Genomic DNA, 21,249 nt, shown 5'->3' on the forward strand with positions numbered 1-21,249 from the left:
ATGTGAAATTCCATAAAATAAACAGCATTATGATAACCTAACAAAATGTTTGCCTCAGCCTTTCTATGATTGTTCTATTACATACAGCCATCAATCAATCAGGATTTACAAAGCGCGGAAAATCACCCATTTGATATTTGATATTTATGAGTTTATATAGCACCCAAATCACCCCGTCAGGAATATCTCCGCGCTGGGACAGCGTGCTTCAGCCAGACAAATACACCTCAGAATAGATAGGTTTTTAGCAGCTTCCTGAAATGTAGGAGGTTCTGGCATTCGTATAGTTGGAAGGGAAGTTCGTTCCAGAGAATAGAGGCAAGGTGAATAAACGCCCTGCCACCCATGCGAGCTATTTTAATTCTCGGGGTGACGAGAAGTAACTTAGATCCTGACCGAAGAGGTCTAGAGTGTTTCTACCTTGACAGTTTGTCGGACAGGTAAGGGGGTCCCAGCCCATTGAGCGCTTTGAAAACGGTGCAACAGATCTTGAATTTTACTCGTTTTCTCACAGGGAGCCAGTGGAGTTTGTTTAGAAGCGGTATAGAAACTGTTCTGGGAGGGGCATTCGCTACTAATCGGGCAGCGGTGTTCTGGACTACTTGCAATTTGTCCAAAGAAGCCTCGTTGGCCGAAGCCAACAATGCATTGCAGTAGTCCAGTCAGCTTAGCACTAGAGCTTGCATCAGTGTTTTTTGTGTGGAGGGTGGTAATAGTGGGAACACTCTTCTAAGGAGACTGAGTATGTGAAAACATGTTCCTGTGGTAGTGGTGGCATGTGCTTCGAGCGTACGTTTCTGGTCAATTCAGATTCTTGACCACTGTTTTCGGGGTGGGGGCCGGGCCCAGTTCCTCCAGCCAATAAATGGGTGACCAGATTATTGCTGCGCCTCTAAACAACATAATTTCCGATTTCTTAAAATTCAGGTCAAGGAAGTTGGCCCTAATCCAAGCAGAAATGGTCTTCATGCCTTCTGAAAAGATGAGTTGGATGTTAAGGCTGGTTTTATCAAAAGAGAGTAAGAGCTGGGTGCCACGAGGGTCTCAAGGTGCTGGAGTTGCTAGCTGCTTCGCAGAGAAAGCAGTGAAAATTAGGCAAAAGCATTCAGAAAAACAGGGGGAACGGGAGGAGAAAGCAGTAAAAAGATAAGGAAAAGCACTTAGAAAAATGGAGGGGCAGTAAAAACAAGGCAAAAGCAGGAAAAGAACTCAGAAAAACAGGGGGAAAGGACAGATAAATCAGTAAAAATTAGACAAAAGCAGGGAAAGCCCTCAGAAAAATGGGGTAAAGAGAGGAGGAATAGTAAAACACACGGGAAAAGCAGGAGAAATACTAAGGAAAAGGAGTAGGGAGTAGGGGGATGCAGCAGCACGGGGGAGCTGTGCTTGGTGCTGTGATGTATTCCTATAGGTTCTGAATCGATCCCCCTATTCCTGACCCTATTCTGGTTAAACAAACCAACAAGTTAACTAACAGTCAGCCCATGAGGCAGAAAACCCCCATGATGCAGATACCGTTATCTGACGCAGTCACACTACGGCACAGGAACGTGTTATCTGATTAGGTCATAACGCTTGCGATCTAATTAGACAAGCGATATTCCTCCAGCCCCTGATAAGGCATACGGAGTTCTCATAACAAATCAAACCTATGACAACCTGGGCAAAACCCTGCGGCCATTGTTTTGATTTCACCGAGAACTTCAGCAAAAGAATGTGCTAACGAGCAAGTCGTATGACATCCTTATTGACGTATCTATGTCCATCCTTACGTCAATCTCGGCACCTTAAAGGTATAAATATTACCGATATTGCCCTATGCAAACACACGCGGTGGTGACGAGACGGAGCAGCCATACTTGCCGAAGCCCAGAGCAGAGCAGACCCCGCTGGCGCAGCCCCGCCTTCCTGACGCGCTGAGAGAAGCTGCTTTCTCCTGCCGAGAAATCCAGCACCGGCGTTTCTGGGTAGCCCTCGCAGGCAGCCTGGAATATCGAGACCAGAGACGAGAGATACCATCCCTCATTCAACCTAGATTCCAGGTACAGAACTGAATAACCCCTCACAGAGAATTCTTTAGTTATTCACTTGGCAAAAACAAACTTAACTTAAACTGTAACTTTCTATTCCCGCCCACGTATTAGGCTTAGGTCAGGTACACGGGGTAGGCGTATTTAGAAACACCAGTTGAGTACGTTTAGTCAAATGTATATGTGTATGTAATATATTTTATTCATTTTAAAACATCTTATGGCTTAGAAACCATATCAATGTTCTTACAGTATTATTTTATACTATTGCTTTTAATGTATGCACTTTACTTAGCTATAAGTATTGCAATAATATCGATCCATTTCTCTTGTATGAGAAAAGAGACTGATCAATAAATAACACCTTTTTATTGAACACGCCCGTCTCTTCCTTTTCTCTACAATCTGATGAGACTAAGAATGCACGTACTGACTGAGTAAAATAAATTGCCTTTTGTTCACACGACTCTCGAGATATACTCTTGATTAGGGGAGAGCAAAGTTGTCATGTTCTATGGTTGTCAGAAACTAAATCCCTTCTTGTCTAATCAGGGAAGTTAAGTCCTTCCTGAACATTCGAGAAAGTTTCTAGTGAACTCTGAGCTAGCTGGCAAACCCAAAACTTTAAGTCTAGTATCGACAGTAGTAGACCTAGTTAACGTCTGGTCTAGGCCTTTACTGCTGTAGGTATTATTCCAATGCGCAGAGCCTATTGGGATGATAGGAACTACACTACAGTGCTTGCTCAGTGGAGTCCCGCTGCCGCCTCTTTTAAGTAGGTCCTGGAAGGAAGGAAGGAAGGGCGCTGTGAGCTAGTGGATAGTAGGCGAGAGTGGCAAACGAGGGGGAAAACAAGGAGAAGCAGTGAAAAATTCGGCAAAAGCACTCAGAAATAAGGGGGAGATAAACGAGAAAGTAAAAACGAGGCAAAAGCAGGAGGTAGTACTCGGAAAACAGGGAAAGGGCGGCGAAAGCAGTAAAAAAACCAGGCAAAAGCAGGGAATGCACTCAGAAAATGAAAAAATGGGGGAAAGAAAAGAGAAAGTAAAGAAATGAGGCAAAAGCAGGAAAAGCTCTCAAATAAGTGTGGGGGGGAGAGAAAGCAGCAAAAACGAGGCAAAAGCAGGAAAAACACTCAGACCAACTGGTGAAAGGACACAGAAAGCAGTCAAAAACGAGGCAAAAGCAGAAAAAGCACTCAGAAAATCGGGGGGGAGGATGGAGAAAGCAGCCAAAAATGAGGCAGAAGCAGGAAAAGCACTTAGAAAAAAAGGGGGTAAAGGAAGAAGAAAGCAGTAAAGAAATAACAAGCGCAGAAAAGGCACAAAAGCACTCAGTCAAACAAGGGGGGACCACTAAGAAAGCAGTAAAAACTAAGCAAAAGCAGGAAAAGCATTAAGAACATTGGGAAAAAGGAAGAAGAAAGCAGTAGCAAATTAGGCAACAGCACTGAGAAAAACGGGGGAAAAGGATGGAGAAAGCAGGCAAACACAGGGCAAATACAGAAAAAGCACTAAGAACAACGGGAGAAAGGAAGAAGAAAGCAGTAGCAAATTAGGCAAAAGCACTGAGACCAAGCATTTGCAATGAAATAGGTCTTGCATTAGGAAAGTTTGAGCTATTGGTATTGTAAATGACAATTTTTTGATTTATGTGTTGGTTTTGAAAATAGCAAAATTAATAGCTTTGTCATTTACAATGCCAATAGTTTTAACTTTCGCAAATTTGACACCTATAGCATTAGTAATGCAATATGTGTTGTATTTACGTGACTTAGATGTATTGATATTACAAATAAAAAAGGCTTTTATTTTTTTTAATAATTAATACTTAAATAAAAGTTATTGTAATTTATAATGGCAATAGCTTTTGTAAATAACTTTTGTGAAGATTATGTTCATTGTATTTTATTGTGACGAAAATCCAAGAATAGAAGTGAAATATTAACATCTTTTTGTGACATTTGTAATAAAGCTTGAAACATTGAGAGAACATATTTGAACCAGTTGTTGTTGAATGGTTGCACAGATTGATGTTGTGGTGGCGAAGAGTGATGCTGTAGCATTCAGTGATGCTGTGGTAGTGCATAGTGATGTTGTGGTGCCCCTGAGTGATGCTGTAGTGGTGCTGAGTGATGCTGTGGTGATGCGATAGATAGAGTGAGGGCGATAGATAGAGTGAGGGCGATAGATAGATAGAGGGAGGGCGATAGATCGAGTGAGTGCAATAGATAGAAAGATAGAGTGAGGGAGATAGATAGATAGACAGATAGATAAAGTGTATTTATGTTGCATTTAGTAGAGTGTAATTATGTGGCGTGTAATTATGTGGCACTGAGTGGTAATATGGGGAGTGTATGTTGTATTCAGTAGAGTGTAATTTTGTGGCGTGTAATTATGTGGCACTGAGTGGTATTTGGAGTGTATGTTGCATTGAGAGCAGAGTAATTATGTAGCATATAATTATATGGCACTGAGTGGTATTGTTTGGAGTGTATGTTGCATTTAGTGCAGTGTAATTATGTAGCATATAATTATGTGGCACTGAGCGGTATTGTGTGGAGTGTGTGTTGCATTCAGTAGAGTGTAATTATGTGGCATGTAATTATGTGGCACTGAGTGGTGTTTGGAGTGTATGTTTCATTGAGTGCAGTGTAATTATGTGGCGTGTAATTATGTGGCAAGTAGTGGAATTTGGAATGTATGTTGCATTGAGTGCAGTGTAATTATGTGGCGTGTAATTAAGTGGCACTGAGTGGAATTTGGAATGTATGTGCATTGAGTGCAGTGTAATTATGTGGCACTGAGTGGTATTTGGAGTGTATGTGGCATTGAGTGCAGTGTATTTATGTGGCGTGTAATTATGTGGCACTGAGTGGTATTTCGAGTGTATGTTGGATTGAGTGCTGTGTAATTATGTGGCGTGTAATTATGTGGCACTGAGTGGGATTTGGAGTGTATGTTGCATTGAGTGCAGTGTAATTATGTGGCATGTAATTATGTGGCAATGAGTGGTATTTCAAAGTGTATGTTGCATTGAGTGTAGTGTAATTATGTGGCGTGTAATTATGTGACACTGAGTGGTATTTGGAATGTATGTTGCATTGAGTGCAGTGTAATTATGAGGAGTGTAATTATGTGGCACTGAGTGGTATTTGGAGTGTATGTTGCGTTGAGTGCAGTGTAATTATGTGGCGTGTAATTATGTGGCACTGAGTGGTATTTGGAGTGTATGTTGCGTTGAGTGCAGTGTAATTATGTAGCATATAATTATGTGGCACTGAGTGGTCTTGTGTGGAGTGTATGTTGTATTCAGTAGAGTGTAATTGTGTGGCGTGTAATTATGTGGCACTGAGTGGTATTGTTTGGAGTGTATGTTGCATTGAGTGCAGTGTAATTATGTAGCATATAATTATGTGGCACTGAGTGGTATTGTGTGGAGTGTGTGTTGCATTCAGTAGAGTGTAATTATGTGGTGTTTAATTATGTGGCACTGAGTGGTATTCGGAGTGTATGTTGCATTGAGTACTGTGTAATTATGTGGCACTGAGTGGTATTTGGAGTATATGTTGCATTGAGTGCAGTGTAATTATGTGGCGTGTAATTATGTGGCACTGAGTGGTATTTGGAGTGTATGTTCCATTGAGTGCAGTGTAATTATGTGGCGTGTAATTATGTGGCACTGAGTGGTAATATGGGGAGTGTATGTTGTATTCAGTAGAGTGTCATTTTGTAGCGTGTAATTATGTGGCACTGAGTGGTATTTGGAGTGTATGTTGCATTGAGTGCACTGTAATTATGTAGCATATAATTATATGGCACTGAGTGGTATTGTTTGGAGTGTATGTTGCATTTAGTGCAGCGTAATTATGTAGCATATAATTATGTGGCACTGAGCGGTATTGTGTGGAGTGTGTGATGCATTCAGTAGAGTGTAATTATGTGGAGTGTAAATATGTGGCACTGAGTGGTATTTGGAGTGTATGTTGCATTGAGTGCAGTGTAATTATGTGGCGTTTAATTATGTGGCACTGAGTGGTATTTGGAATGTATGTAGCATTGAGTACAGGGTAATTATGTGGCGTGTAATTATGTGGCACTGAGTGGTATTTGAAGTGTATGTGGCATTGAGTGCTGTGTAATTATGTGGTGAGTAATTATGTGGCACTGAGTGGTATTTGGAGTGTATGTTGCATTGAGTGCTCAGAACAACGGGAGAAAGGAAGAAGAAAGCAGTAGCAAATTAAGCAAAAGCAGGAAAAGATCTCAGAAAATCGGGGGGGAAGGAGCGAGAAAGCAGCCAAAAATGAGGCAGAAGCAGGAAAAGCACTTAGAAAAAAGGGGGAAAAGGAAGAAGAAAGTAGTAAAAAAAATAACAAGTGCAGAGAAAGCACAAAAGCACTCAGACAAACATGGGGGGGGCACTAAGAAAACAGTAAAAACGAAACAAAAGCAGGAAAAGCATTAAGAACATTGGGAAAAAAGGAAGAAGAAAGCAGTAGCAATTTAGGCAAAGCACTGAGAAAAACAGGGGAAAAGGATGGAGAAAGCAGGCAAAAACAGGGCAAATACAGAAAAAGCACTAAGAACAACGGGAGAAAGGAAGAAGAAAGCAGTAGCAAATTAGGCAAAAGCACTGAGAACAAGCATTTGCAAGCAATAGGTATCACATTAGGAAAGTTTGAGCTATTGGTATTGTAAATGACAATTTTTTTATTTATGTGTTGGTTTTGAAAATAGCGAAATTAATAGCTTTGTCATTTACAATGCCAATAGTTTTAACACCTATAGCATTAGTAATGCAATATGTATTGTATTTACGTGACTTAGATGTATTGATATTACAAATAAAAATGGCTTTTATTTTTTTTTAATAATTAAATACAAGTTATTGTAATTTATAATGGCAATAGCTTTTGTAAACAACTTTTGTGAAGATTATGTTCATTGTATTTTATTGTGACAAAAGTCCAAGAACAGAAGTGAAATATTAACATCTTTTTGTGACATCTATACTACTATAATAAAGCAGAAACTTTCAGGCTTTGAGGCGGGTAAACTCGGGAACCACTGCGCCAATCTACACACCCGATACACCGTTGAAATCGGCAGGGTGTGTAGATGGTTATAGGCTACATAAATTAAAAAAATAAACGTTATTTAACGTTATTTAAAATTTTAGATTAAAATAAAAAAGTAGTCCCTCAAAAGTAGCGCCGGCCGCGACGTGCGTGGTCAGGTTAGGAGCACGGGGAGGAGCGGCGGACATGGCGCGGGGGAGGAGCGGTGACGTCAGGAGCAGAGGACCGGCGGCGGAGGAGGAGCGGCGGACATGGCGCAGGGGAGGAGCGGTGGTGCGAGTGGACAGGCGGGAGCAGGACCGGCGGAGGTAAGGGCACGCATGTAGGGGCAGGCGGGGGTCGGGGCAGGCAGGGGATAGGACGGGCTGGGCGGGCGACGGTCGGGGAAGCCTGAGGACAAGAAAGAGGAGGCAAACGGTGCACTACAAATGTCAGATAAACGGTGCATTACACGAGGAAAAGGAGGAAAAAGTGACGTGTAGCCAGAGGGGTTTTAGATGCTGTAAATGTTTGTGCTCCCTCGGCTTCCGTAGGATAATCCCATGCTCTTCTCAATGGGACTCTGTGCTCCACCGTTAACAAAGTGCACAACGAAGGCCTGCACACGGTCAGGAGAAAAACGGTACCCCCTTGAACGAGGCCACCTTCTGTCAAAAAGGGGAGAGTTTGCTCACATAACTGTCAGCGGTGAATATGTTATTGTTTAGATGGTGGAGTGGAGTGGAGGGAAGGGGGTGGATGATGTGTGCACGAGGAAAAAGTGAAGTGTGCAGGTTACAAAAGTGGGGCAGGCGGGGGCCCTGAAGCAAAGTAAATTACAGGAGGGGGCGGGCGGGGGCCCTGAAGCAAAGTAAATTACAGGAGGAAAAAGTGACGTCTGCAGGTTACAAAAGCGGGGCGGGAGGGGGCCCTGAAGCCTAATTGCTCCCGGGCAACGTCGGGACGGGCTGCTTGTATATATATATATATATATATATATATATATATATAAAGGAGAGAACTCTGGGTAGTTCCCAAGTTTAGGTGGAAGGCAGCTCCTGTGTAGAGCACCCTCAACACCAGCGACTCTCGACGCCGAGATAGAAATGGACAAAGTCTTTTGCCATTTGTACAGCAAAGTCTTTAAGCATAGGATTAGCACAGTGCTATCCACGCCGAGCTGTAAAATGACCAAAGCCATTTACCACTCTAGGCACAATATTACAGCTTTGGATTGGTAAAAAACCATCCAAGCCAATCTGAAATGAATAAAAGCAACCCCTGACATGTGTTTCGCTGTCATTACAGCTTTTCAGAGAGGTTTAGCTATGTCCAGACACAAGGGAGCACCCAGTATACTCTGTGTAGTTCCCAAGTTTAGGTGGAAGGCAGCTCCTGTGAGATCCATACTAATATTATAAAGAGAGAGCCCAAACTTTTGAGGCGGGTAATCTCAGTAACCACTGCACCAATCACAACACCCAATACAGCATTGGAAAGGGCAGTTGCAGAAGAAGGACACAGGCTATGCAGACGGCCACCATATATATATATTTCTTTTTTTTCATCAGAGTGTTATATAGCGCGAACTTGACCCGAACTGAATCAGGTATCAGAGCGCTTTACATAGCACCAGTTACGTTACATGAGGACACACATTCATTTTTGTTAGGCACGGGGAGATTAAGTGATTTGGCCAGAATCACAGGATGTTTGGCGTCGTTACAAAGACTCAAACCCAGATCCCCAGTCTGAGGTCGAGCGCCTTAGCCGTTAGGCCAACTCCTCTATACATTTAAAAGGTAAAAGAACCGTGCCAGCAAAGTAGTCCCTTGTGGGTGTGTCTGCGTTGTGCTGTGGGCGTGGGCTGGGGGTGGACTAACACTGGGGGCGTGTGGTACGGCCATCACATCGTGGGCTGTGGGCGTGTGCAGGGGGCGTGACAAATGCTGGGGGCGTGACAAACGCTGGGGGTGTGTGTCCGCCCTTCATGCCATGTGAGTCGTACATACAAGCGCCAATTACATTGCTGCGCAGCATCAAGGGGCACGCTGGGGGCGTGAGAAACGCTGGGGGCGTGTGTCCGGCCTTCATGCCATGTGAACGCAATTGCGCCGCATCAAGGGGCACGCTGGGGGCGTGAAAAACGCTGGGGGCATGTGCTACGTTCCGCCCTTCATGCCATGTGGGTCGTACATTAATCAGAAGATCGTCTGCTGTGGCCGTGTGCTAGGGACGTGACAAACGCGTTCACCTGAAGGCCTGGTAAGTAACGTTACTGCAGCCTCTCCTGTGCACTGTTACTGAACTCTCTCATTCAACAAAATTACACGAGCCTGCTAGCATCAACCAGGGCTCTAGCCGGGCTCAGGCGGCCGATCAGTACACTAATTACACCCGCCTGATAACATCAACCAGGGTTGCAGCTGGGTCTCAAGCGGGGGAACACGCGCCTGCTAACATCAAACAGGCGGGGGAACACGCAAATGAGCGTGTCTGCGGGGACAATTACTGCAGCCTCTCCTACTCGCTGTCACTCAACTCTCTCATTAAACGGATTTACCCGCGGCTGATAACTCTCTCATTCAACGACATTACACGCGCCTGCTAACATCAACCAGGGCTGAAGCCGGGTTCAGGCGGCGGATCACTACACCAATTACACGCGCCTGCTAACATCAACCAGGGCTGCAGCTGGGCCTTCTCCGTCCCTATTCTAATGAAACAAAAAATGTTGTCTACCGCGAGATTTTAAAATAAATTGCCCTTGCCAAATACACACATTACACACATTCTATTTCATACCCTGACAACGTCGGGACGGGCTGCTAGTTTGTAATAAAGCTTGAAACATTGAGAGAACATATTTGAACCAGTTGTTGTTGAATGGTTGCACAGATTGATGTTGTGGTGGGGAAGAGTGATGCTGTGGCGTTCAGTGATGCTGTGGTAGTGCATAGTGATGTTGTGGTGCCCCTGAGTGATGCTGTAGTGGTGCTGAGTGATGCTGTGGTGATGCGATAGATAGAGTGAGGGCGATAGATAGAGTGAGGGTGATAGATAGATAGAGGGAGGGCGATAGATAGAGTGAGTGCAATAGATAGACAGATAGAGTGAGGGCGATAGATAGATAGATAAAGTGTATTTATGTTGCATTTAGTAGAGTGTAAGTATGAGGTGTGTAATTATATGGCACTGAGTGGTATTATGTGGAGTGTATTTACATTGCATAGAGAAGAGTCTAATTATGCGGCGTGTAATTATGTGGCACTGAGTGGTAATATGGGGAGTGTTTGTTGTATTCAGTAGAGTGTAATTTTGTGGCGGGTAATTATGTGGCACTGAGTGGTATTTGGAGTGTATGTTGCATTGAGAGCAGAGTAATTATGCAGCATATAAATATTTGGCACTGAGTGGTATTGTTTGGAGTGTATGTTGCATTTAGTGCAATGTAATTATGTAGCATATAATTATGTGACACTGAGCAGTATTGTGTGGAGTGTGTGTTGCATTCATAGAGTGTAATTATGTGGAGTGTAATTATGTGGCACTGAGTGGTATTTGGAGTGCATGTGGCATTTAGTGAACTGCGGGGCTCCCATGCCTAAGGGGAGAGCCCCGCATCATGCTGGCAGAGGAGCTGAAGTGCTCCTGAAAAGCGCTGCAGCCAGCTGCTGCTGAGGAGGAGTTCCCCCCGCAGACCGGGTGAGTGGGGGATTCTCCATTAGTCTAATGCTTGTGCCGATGAAGGCACAGAGTACAGATTGATTTCCTGAGCGGACCCCACCGTTGCGGGCCGCTCCAACGATGGGGTGAGAATTTTTTCATAAGAAATAAGTAAAAGTGAAACTGCATGCTGGCTTGGAGGAAGTGGGACAGGAGATGTGCACGGCGCATGGCTGTACGTGCGCGTACACATGCTGAAATCGCCGATGGCCCTGCGAGTGCCCATCCCTTGTCACACTTCCAGAGCAAGACGCTAACAATAGAGGCTTTGCTGGACAGCAGAGCTTCGCGCTGCTTACACCAGCTCGACCTAAAAACGAGGGGCAAGGATGAAGAAAGCAGCCAAAAACGAGACAGAAGCAGGAAAAACACCCAGAAAAATGGTGGGTTGAGTAGTAAACAACATTAGGCAAAAGCAGGAAATGCACTCAGATAAATGGGAGGGGGGGATCAAGAAAGCAGTAGAAACGAGGCAAAAGCAGGGAAAGCACTCAGACAAACTGATGGAAATGAAGGAGAAAGCAGAAAAAAACAAGGGAAAATCAGCAGAAAACGCTCAGGAAAACGGGGAAAAAGCAGGGTGGTGCAGCAGCACAGAAGAGCTGGGCCTTTGGCCTGCTTAATTGGTTCGCACTACGGACTCAATTAAGTAGGTCCTGGGAGGAAGGGTGCTGTGAGGCGGAGGGTGGGGCTAAGCAGGAGGCAAGGAAACCGGAAGCAGGTGGGAGCGCAAATGAGGGAAAAAACAAGGGGAAGCTGTGTAAAATTAGGCGAATTAACTCAAAAAAGGGGTAGAGAAAGGAGAAAGCATTAAAAAACAAGCATTTGCAATGCAATAGGTCTCGCATTTGTTACATTTAGAGCTGTTCGCGTTGAAAATGACAATGTTTTTTACTTTTGTTTTTATATATGTAGTTGAGTAATTATATTTGCATAGCGCCATTGCCATTGGTATGAAAAAGCAAAAGTGAAAAACATTGTCATTTTTAACACCAACAGCTTTAACGAACAAATGCAAGACCTATTGCATTGCAGATGGTTGTTTACCTAGCCATGTTGCTGGTGCAGTAACATATGTGGCATGTTGCGGGTGCCTCTTTTGCCCACATATGGTGTTGTGGATGCTGAAACTTTTCTAAAGTAATTTACTATGCGAAGTCTTCCAACAAGCCACTGTACTACGGTATTTCAAATGCCCACGTCTTTTATGTAGCAGGCTGAAATACCATAACCGAAGTCCAAAGAGAAACACCTTGTGCAAGGGTGCCATGGGACTAATGCAGGCAAGGAAATAGCATCTCTTACACCCTCTTAGGTAGTAAAATATAGCTGCACTGCTATACAGTGGGCCCCTTGCACGCATGGAGCCAGGTGCTGTTTCATCTGTTGCACTAGTAATGATTTTTATGGGTGAACTGTGGAGATCCGGAGCAAAGGGTGAAGAAATTCCACCTAGGGTAGCACCAATGCAATCTCCACTGTGCACGCGCTGCCACGACCAGTTTTATAACATTAACAACTGGTAAATCGTAATCTAACGTGCGGGTCGGGTGCTTGACACTGAAGATGGGGGTGGTGATGTGGCTAACAGTAATGAGGGGGCGGGGGGAACAGAGGCTGCTCGGTTATATATATATATATATATATATATATATATATATATATATATATATATATATATAACCTACTGGCGATAGCCAGTAGGTATATATAGTTAGGATTGTTTTCCATAGTGAAATCGCAACATTCTATTGGGAATAACTTTGGCGCCGGTTGAGGAATCTTCCTGAAATTTTCCTTAACTTTGCCTCGCGGCGCTCCGGTCCTTCCCTGAAAGTTTGGGGGGGGGATTCGTAAAGCAGGGGCCGAGATAAAAGGGGGGTCCCAAAACGTGTTTTCCCCATGTTAATTTCCATAGGGCGGTTGGACTCACTTTTAGCCCGAACGGCTGAATGGTTTTCCACCAAACTTGGCAAAATTGTAGGGACTGGTAGCCCGATGTGCCTTTGCTATGTCTCAAGATATGTGCTCCAGTGGTTTTTACGAAAATTAACTTTGAAAAAATATATATTGGGCTACATTGGGCTATATATATGTTAGAGCCCAAATGTAGCCCAATGTAGCCCAATGTAGCCCAAAGATGGCCACCAGAGACAAAAAAAACAAATGTAGCCCAAATATCAGCCAGATGTAGCCCAACTATAGCCCAATGACAGAATGTCCCAGAGTGTTCTAAAGAACAACTAGAGCGCTAACAGTCTTACTTATGACAAAAGTATGGCACACCTGAAGTCATCTTGATTGGAATAAAGTGTTAACACTTAAAACATTTAATTTGCAAAGGAACAAAATGAGGGGGTTCATTTTGCCATAGAAATTATGATTAGTGCTGAAGAAAGAAAAATTAGGGCACATTTTGAGTGACTTCTCAAATCCTCTTATATTTCATTAAAAAAATTCTGATATGCAGTCTCCCAAGATGGTCACCAGAGACAAAAGAGCCTGTGCTTAAAAACTCTGTTAGCAAAGCAGGCATTTGAGATTTAAAAAACGTTTTAATATATAAAAACGTTATCCGCTAATAGAATTAGCATTTAAAAAACCTTGCGAATTCAATGAAAAAACCATAGGTTTCAGGCCTTATATAGTTAGGAATTAGCATTTAAAAAACCTTGGGAATTCACTGAAATAACCATAGGTTTCAGGCCTTATATAGTTAGGAATTAGCATTTAAAAAACCTTTGAAATTCACTGAAAAAACCATAGGTTTCAGGCCTTATATAGTTAGGAATTAGCATTTAAAAAAACCTTGCAAATTCACTGAAAAAAACATAGGTTTCAGGCCTTATATAGTTAGGAATTAGCATTTATAAAACCTTTGAAATTCACTGAAAAAACCATAGGTTTCAGGCCTTATATAGTTAGGAATTAGCATTTAAAAAACCTTGCAAATTCACTGAAAAAACCATAGGTTTCAGGCCTTATATAGTTAGGAATTAGCATTTAAAAAACCTTTGAAATTCACTGAAAAAACATAGGTTTCAGGAGTTATATAGTTAGGAATTAGCTTTTAAAAAACCTTTGAAATTCACTCAAAAAACTATAAGTTTTAGTGGTGTTATAGTTAGCTGGGGGTGCGCGAAATATAGTTAGTACAACTAACTATATAGGAGCAATTTCAATGGTTTTGTACGAGTAAAATGTCCAGCTAACTATAACACCACTAAAACTTATAGTTTTTTGAGTGAATTTCAAAGGTTTTTTAAAAGCTAATTCCTAACTATATAACTCCTGAAACCTATGTTTTTTTCAGCGAATATATATATATATATATATATATATATATATATATATACTTCACAGATTCTTCAACGCAATATCTGGAAAAGCTCGGCTTTGTAGATAAAGATTCTGCATATGTTTTCCTACACGGCCGGGTTTGATTACAGTAAAAAAATATAGGGCTAAGCTGTGAAAATCGTACTCAATAGATAAAAGAGTTGGATAAAGGCAGACTGTAAAACTATATGAAAAGTGAACATTGGGAACAATGTTTACATAAGATTACATAACAATGAATAATGCTGTGTGGCTGCAGACGGCTTGTAGCCTGAGGCGCTTTCTTCGCAGCTCAGTGCACACGGCTGGAAGGTGGGAGGCCGAGGACGCTCAGAGTCCAGACACTGAGCAGAGGGAGGGGAACCACCCCCGACGGGGAAGACGCTTTGAGCTGGAGAGAGACGTGCGCGAAAGTGACAGCAGGAGGAAGCAGTTTATTAAGAAGAGGAAAGGCAATCAAAAATAAGGCAAAAGCAGAAAAAGCACACAGAAAATGGGGGAAGGAAGGAGAAAAAGTAAGGTAAAAACAAAACAAGGTAAAAGCTGAAGATAGCACTCAGAACAATGAGGAGGAAGCAGGGCAGTGCAGCAGCATGGGAGAGCTAGGCCTGTGGCCTGCTCAGGAGAGCATGGGAGAGCTTGTGTTTGACATTTCCACTTTCGCTTGCCCAGTTTTCCTCTTTTTTCCAGTGAATACCCTGTGACAGCCTGTTCCACTTTGCTTCTTAATCCTGCCCCCTCATTCACCTGCTTGTTTGTTTTTCACTGAAACTGTTCTACAGCCCACAGTCACCTCTCCTCACGATCAACACCCCCTCCGGCCTGCCGACTCACCTATCCGGTAAGCTTGATGTCATTCAGCCCCGCCCTCCCATGTTCCCACGAGGCATCTTAACATTGGTCCGGCAATATCCCACTTCCATGCAGTAGTATGGCACAGGGGCTAGAGAAGCAGACTCAGCAAGGCAGGGCAGACAAGGTGGTACTGCTGCTTTGGTGCTGAAGTATACCAAGAGGTAGAAGCCTATAGAGTCCTTCTAGCCACGGTCTGTCTATTAAAGAGAAATCTTCTAAGAACCTGAAGTGGCAATAAGTCAGTTAGAATGAAAGTAACAGAATCCAGTATCAATTACAGTGTTAACCTTTGAAACCGCGGTCAGTTGGATGTGGGTGTGAAGAGTGTAGAAGGGGCATAGCAAGGTTGCCATTTTAGAGGGTGTATACCTACCTGGGAGTGCCCAGATAGCAGACACTAGTTAAAGCTAGCAGAAGGTGTGGAAGGGCATTCAGGACTAGCAGGTTGAAGCAGTGCCCAATGCTCCCATGCTCCCAGATTGGAAGTGGGTTTGAGGGGCTGGACCCACAGAGGTCAGGCAGCATCCGATCCATCTTCAGTCACCAAAGAATCAAATACCAGAGCAACTTCTGAAACAAAACACACACAAAAAGGAATCACAATACTGGCACAGCAATTAAGTATATCGTATTAAATTGGAAATTGGTTTGGTGGGACATATACTAGAACCAGGAGAGCAGGACACCTTCAACTGCTCACAGTAACACATTCTTGTTTGCAAATTAAGTTAGAGCATTGTGAGACCATGTACATGTGATGCTGCAGTGAAATCTGGCCCAAAGTGTTGATAAAAGACACTGGCATAATGACAATAAACTTCTAATACCACAGTGTCCTTCCAGTGGACAGATGGTTTGTCATCTCCACTATTACTGCTGATTATGGGACATAGGGAATAACATGAAATAATCTCTGTTTCTGTTCCGATTCCCACAATTCGCCCATTTGCAGGTAGATTTTAACACAGACACTTTGCCAGCAGCCAGCAGACAAAGTGTCCATGTGAAAAGCTGCCCTACTGCTCTGTTCTCTTATCAGACAGAACTGGGAACTAATAACCCCACTGGTATTACCGGGCCACACATAATGAGCCAATTTCCTTGGTGGGACAGTGAAGATGATTCGTAACTTAGTGCCACTCTCTAGATAAAGTTGAGTTGAGAGGAATGAGGAAGGATCTTAAGGATAACAATGAAAGGTGTTTTGACAACTGGTGCACCTCTCAAGAGTATGATTCATGGATCAATGATGGACTCTATTCTGTTGAAGCAATTGTTGAAGCTTGAATTAAGAATGTCAGATTTTGGTTTTTGGGGCTTAAGTAGCCAAAGTGGGCATTGAATAATTACTCAACATGGACCAGGCGCAACATTTGCTAACCTACTGAATCAAATGGGTTCCACCCATTTAATTCCCCTGGATTTTTTTTATTTTGATCACGCAGTTTTTGGACCTTTTCTGTGGCCGAGTCTCACCATCAGAATCTAACCCACTGTAAATTCATTGTTACGCGACTAAGCGTGTTTACCATCAAGCTGCTGTGGCACAGCTAAAATAAGGGGCACTGGGCTGGCTACACGTTAACATGTGTGCACTTGAGTGAATTTTGCAAGGTTAAGTCCTGACATGAGGTAGGCCTTATAAGATTAGTGGGCATTCATACATAGGTCAGTAGTTTTTACTGGAGATTTTGTAGTGCTTTCACTGTAATGTACACATATGTGTAATCTGGTGTTTTGCCACACGTAGGCCTACACAGTCCAGCAAAATGTCAAACTGGGGTAAAACATGCACACAGCGTTTGCTTTTGCAGCTTCCAATAACATACATATACATATTACAGGGTGCCAAGAAGTGTCCTACTTCTCTGCTCAGCTCATAATCACATTCTGGACATCTGTCCAACCTATTGGCCAAGTGAATTACCCATGCTCCCCAGCAGTAGAACCAAAGGCCTAACCACACAAAAGGAGCAATTAGCAGTGACTGGCCCAATTCCAAGGAGAGGAAGTTTTCTTGAGGAAATCTGCCTCTGAAAATTACCTATCACACTGCAACCTGGGCTGAGTTAGCCCAGGCTCATTGAAGAAAGAAGAAATGCCCAGCATCTGGAGCCAACATAGGACGGGCTACCCTTTTGTTTTGGTGGGAAGGCATCTGGCAGTGATGCCAGCTAGGGATAGAGCTGAGGCCCTCAGGGGAGCCCTTCCCAGAGAAAATTTGATGGAGCCATATTGTTTCAGAATGCTGTGTAGAAGGGTTGGGACAGGGATGGAGGGCTCATGCAACATCCTAGGACTGGGAGGGGTGCTGGACATCAATAACATTCCCATCTCACTTATAAACCCCTGCACAAGACAATAAGACCCTGGAAGGCAACAACAATGGAGTAATGAACATCTGGAAGGAGAAGCCATCTGATGTCCTGCTAAGGACTTTGACTCCTGTTGACCCCCTAGGACTAGATGAGTCTCCCCAGGACCAGTGTTGCCCCCTCCCCCCTTAGGCTGCCTGAGGACCTGTTGGGTGAAGATCTGGACTCCAGTGCCACCCCTAGTGTTCTGCAAGACAGCCAAGAGGCACTCGGGCTTGGGAGTGAGGGCAGGAAGATGTTCTAATAGCAGGTAAAGAAGGGGCTGAGCATATTAACCCCACCAGCAGAGAGGTGCACCAAAAGCCAGATTGGAGAGAAGGCTGGTGCATGGAGCAAAGAAAAACAACTACCTGCAAAGTGCACCCTTTTTTGAGGCCAGAAAGCTTGTTGACAATGCTCTTGGTGGCTGAAGCTCACCACTAGGAGAAAAACTAGTCCACTGAAATTGGCCCTATTGGAGATACCAGAGCAAAGATTTGACCTTTCACCTTTAAAAACAGAGTAGGTAGGCTATTTCATATTGCTCTAAATACCCCCAGGGGAAGGCCAGGACCTGGGGTTCGGCACACAACCTAATGTTTGATGCCTCTGGGAAGCGGGGGGCTGAAAGGGTGCACATCGGTCCTCCGTCCTCAAACGTTTCTTACCTCCAAGGGCCCCACCTCCCCTAGGACTGATGCAAAACACTTTACATCGATAGTATCACCCTGCTCACACCCACAAACACTAGCCCTGAACATCTGCTCACCCACTGGGACCCTCTCACAACCCAAGTCACACTCTCCATCATGAACTCCGTACACTCGGGAGCATCCATGGACCCATCTCCCCACCACATCTTCAACCTCGGGAATAAGACGATTGGCGTCAAGTTCAAGAAAGACCTAAACACCTCCATCGCCTTATCCTCCTTCCCCCAGCACTAGAAACACGCTGTAGAGAAGCCCCTCCTGAAGAAACTTTCCACCGACCCAGCAGAACCAAAAAACTACTGGGCCATCTCCCTGCTTCCCTTTCCGGCGAAAATTCTTGAGAAGGCAATCAAGAAGCAAATCACTGAACACCTGGAACGCAACAAGCTCCTGGACCCCTCTCAATACAGATTCTGAGCCAACCACCGCCCGAGACAGACCTGATCGCAGCCACCATCCATCAAGACCCCCCTAGATCGCAGCGAAAGAGCAGCCCTCATCCTTTTGGAACTGTCAGCCACCTTCAACATCTTCTCCCATCCCATCTTGATCAACAGACTACACCATGGGGGCGTGGCCTGCAGGGGCAACATGGGGGCCGCGCAGTGATTCCGCTCCGTTTACAGATCCCCTTATCCGAGTAATTTCTCCGTACCTGTACCAGAACTCAAGGTGCTGACCGGAGGGGGAAACTGTGTGTTCCCAGCAGCCGATCGACGCACTGGCACCCGCACAACACTGGCGGCTGGGGCGGACATGGATATCCTCGCTCTCACATATGGCCCACTGGGGCGCTTGTGACCGCGGCCTGGCGTATTGGCAGATGACCTCTGCTGTGGTCCGCGCTGCCTGCAGTGTTGCCGTGCGACGGCAGTGCGATCCTGTGGCGATGTTGCCCTAGTGCAAGCGTGACGCTCAGCTCTGTGAACTTTGCACCCCGAAGCGGGGGGAAGCGGCACGAAGACAGGAGGCCGCCCGGAGGAGCGGGGCAGGCATTGCGGCCCTGTATATACAACGGGGCCAGCGTCTGTATTGGCTGTCAGCTTGCCTGCTTGCCTGATTGTGGTGCAGGTATCGACCGGGCGGGTGGGAGCATTGATATTGAGCCGCATTGGGTGTTCCTGCCGTCCTCTGTAGAGGATTGTGGCGTTTGCTGGTAGCAGTGGAAGTGGTGCTCCCTGAGCAGCCTGGACAGGAGCAGAGAGGTGGTGCGGGCGGAAATAGTACTACAAGGTTAGTGGCCCCATTGGGGAGTATCTGAAACGAGGCGCACAGACTTGTCTCCACATCTGACTGTGGTGGGAGGAACCTATATTACACGCCCACCCCAGCTTACAAACACAAGCTTCAAGGACTCCACCAGAGCAACTGGTAAGGTTCTACCAGTACCATTATGTCTGCCTCATGTAGCTGGGAGTGACTGAGTGTGCATACTACTACGGGATGTGAGGGCAAGTAGTAGACCTATCCCGAATGTATTATTGAACTGGCAGAGGCTGGGACCTGGCATTCTGGGATGGTGATCGTGGCCCTTGGTTAAGGTCATACAATGCGCTACGACACGGCACATATTGGGGACAGGATTAGTATTGACTAGACTGGAGCTCTACTGGCGTGGTTGATTTGATTACAGTGGACCTACTGTGGAGATGTTTGGTGTCATGGAGTGAGGGTAACCACCAGGAGGCGGCAGCTGTTGCCACTATAACAACAGAAACACAACGCCCAGTTGATGTAGTGGAAAGGAAGTGAGTCTCCACCTGAAACTGCTGCGGCCTTTCTGCATTTTCCCCCACACCTGCACTTACCTGGTACTCATTACTAATCGTGGCCAGGTAGATGAGTCGCACTAGAGGGGCTGGCTCGCAAGCTTCCTTGCAAGTCGCAAGCTCATGGAATATTGATCAAACTCAGAAGTTTGCGCGGCAGGACCTCCGGAGGACCAACTGGTTGCCATACTACACACCATAGAACGAACCAGGGAATCCATGGAGGCTAAAATAGACAAGGTTTCAATAGACCTCATGATATTGCACGCAGACCATGGGAATCTGGGGGATCGTGTTGATGCAGTGGAACAGGAGCTGAAGCCGGCAAATGACTTTTTAGAGAAACAGCAGAATGCACACGAAGCTTGCATCTGGTTCCTGGAAGATAGAGTGGAGGATGCAGAAGGATGCTCAAGGGCAAATAACGTTTGCCTGATCGGGTTACCGGAGGGGATGGAGGGTCAAGATGCGGTGGGCTTTCTGGAAGGATGGTTTGAAGAAATTCTCCCCTCCCCCTCCCCCTCCCTCTCTCAGTTTTTCTCTATAGAAAGAGCACACCAAATACCAGGCAGGAAGCCAGCTCCTGTAGCAGGTGCCCACCCACTAATATTTAAATGGTTGCACTTTAAAGATAGAGACACTATTCTATGTGAAATCAGGAAGTTGACTGAAATCAGGATTGACAAGGTTAAACTCCTCTTCTTCCCGGACTATACACTTAGGGTGCAGCACCAACGTGGTTCCATTCTTCCTTTAAAACAAAAGCTTTGCCAACTGAACATTGTCTACTCATTGATATATCCAGCGAAACTTTGAGTGGTCTCGGACGGAAAAGCACGCTTTTTTGACACCCCGCAAGACACATGGGACTGGCTGGAAACCACGGGACAATTTTCGGGCCCCAGATCTACGGGTCTGTTGGTCGCTGGACGGTGAGTGATGAGCAGTCCTCGACAGCACCGTAGGAGACCCAGGAGATGTGCCCCAGGTCTATCAGCAGCACCGGGACAAGATCAAATCAGACAGGAAAGACAGGCAGCGGAACGTGAGGCAGAGCGGATTGCGGAGACTGCGGAATCGCTCAGCAAAAAGGGAACTCCAGCCTGGTCACCGGAGAATCTCTTAAATAAACCCACTGACTCTTTCTCTGAATACTGATCTGTGTGCCAGGCCAAGGGCGCCCCTTCCACTTCTGGTACAGGTAGCTCAGAAATATTTTTGCAGAGCCCTGTAACTCACCAGGCATGTCGCACCTGAAGCGCCAGCAATACCAATTTTAGGAATGCTAAGAGGGAGAGGCAGAACTACCGCGACGTCAATTGAGACTTGGCGCGATGCGGATATACATACTTTAGGAGACTTATTTGCAGAGGATGAACTGAGGCCATTCCTATCTTTCACTGA

At 45.0% G+C, this 21,249-nt stretch overlaps 1 protein-coding gene across 1 annotated transcript in view; it reads right to left on the reverse strand.

The window, feature by feature from the left end:
- Positions 1-21,249, reverse strand: part of LOC144762276 (ATP-binding cassette sub-family C member 10-like) — a 1,522,948-nt gene that overhangs the window by 1,340,356 nt on the left and 161,343 nt on the right. Inside the window, exon 3 of the mRNA XM_078647417.1 lies at positions 15,383-15,579. Within this exon, the coding sequence (XP_078503543.1) occupies positions 15,383-15,543 (161 nt within the window). The 5' untranslated portion in view covers positions 15,544-15,579. The remainder of the gene's footprint in view (positions 1-15,382; positions 15,580-21,249) is intronic.

Source organism: Lissotriton helveticus, chromosome 6, assembly GCF_964261635.1.
Source record: "Lissotriton helveticus chromosome 6, aLisHel1.1, whole genome shotgun sequence".
NCBI classification, from domain to species: domain Eukaryota; kingdom Metazoa; phylum Chordata; class Amphibia; order Caudata; family Salamandridae; genus Lissotriton; species Lissotriton helveticus.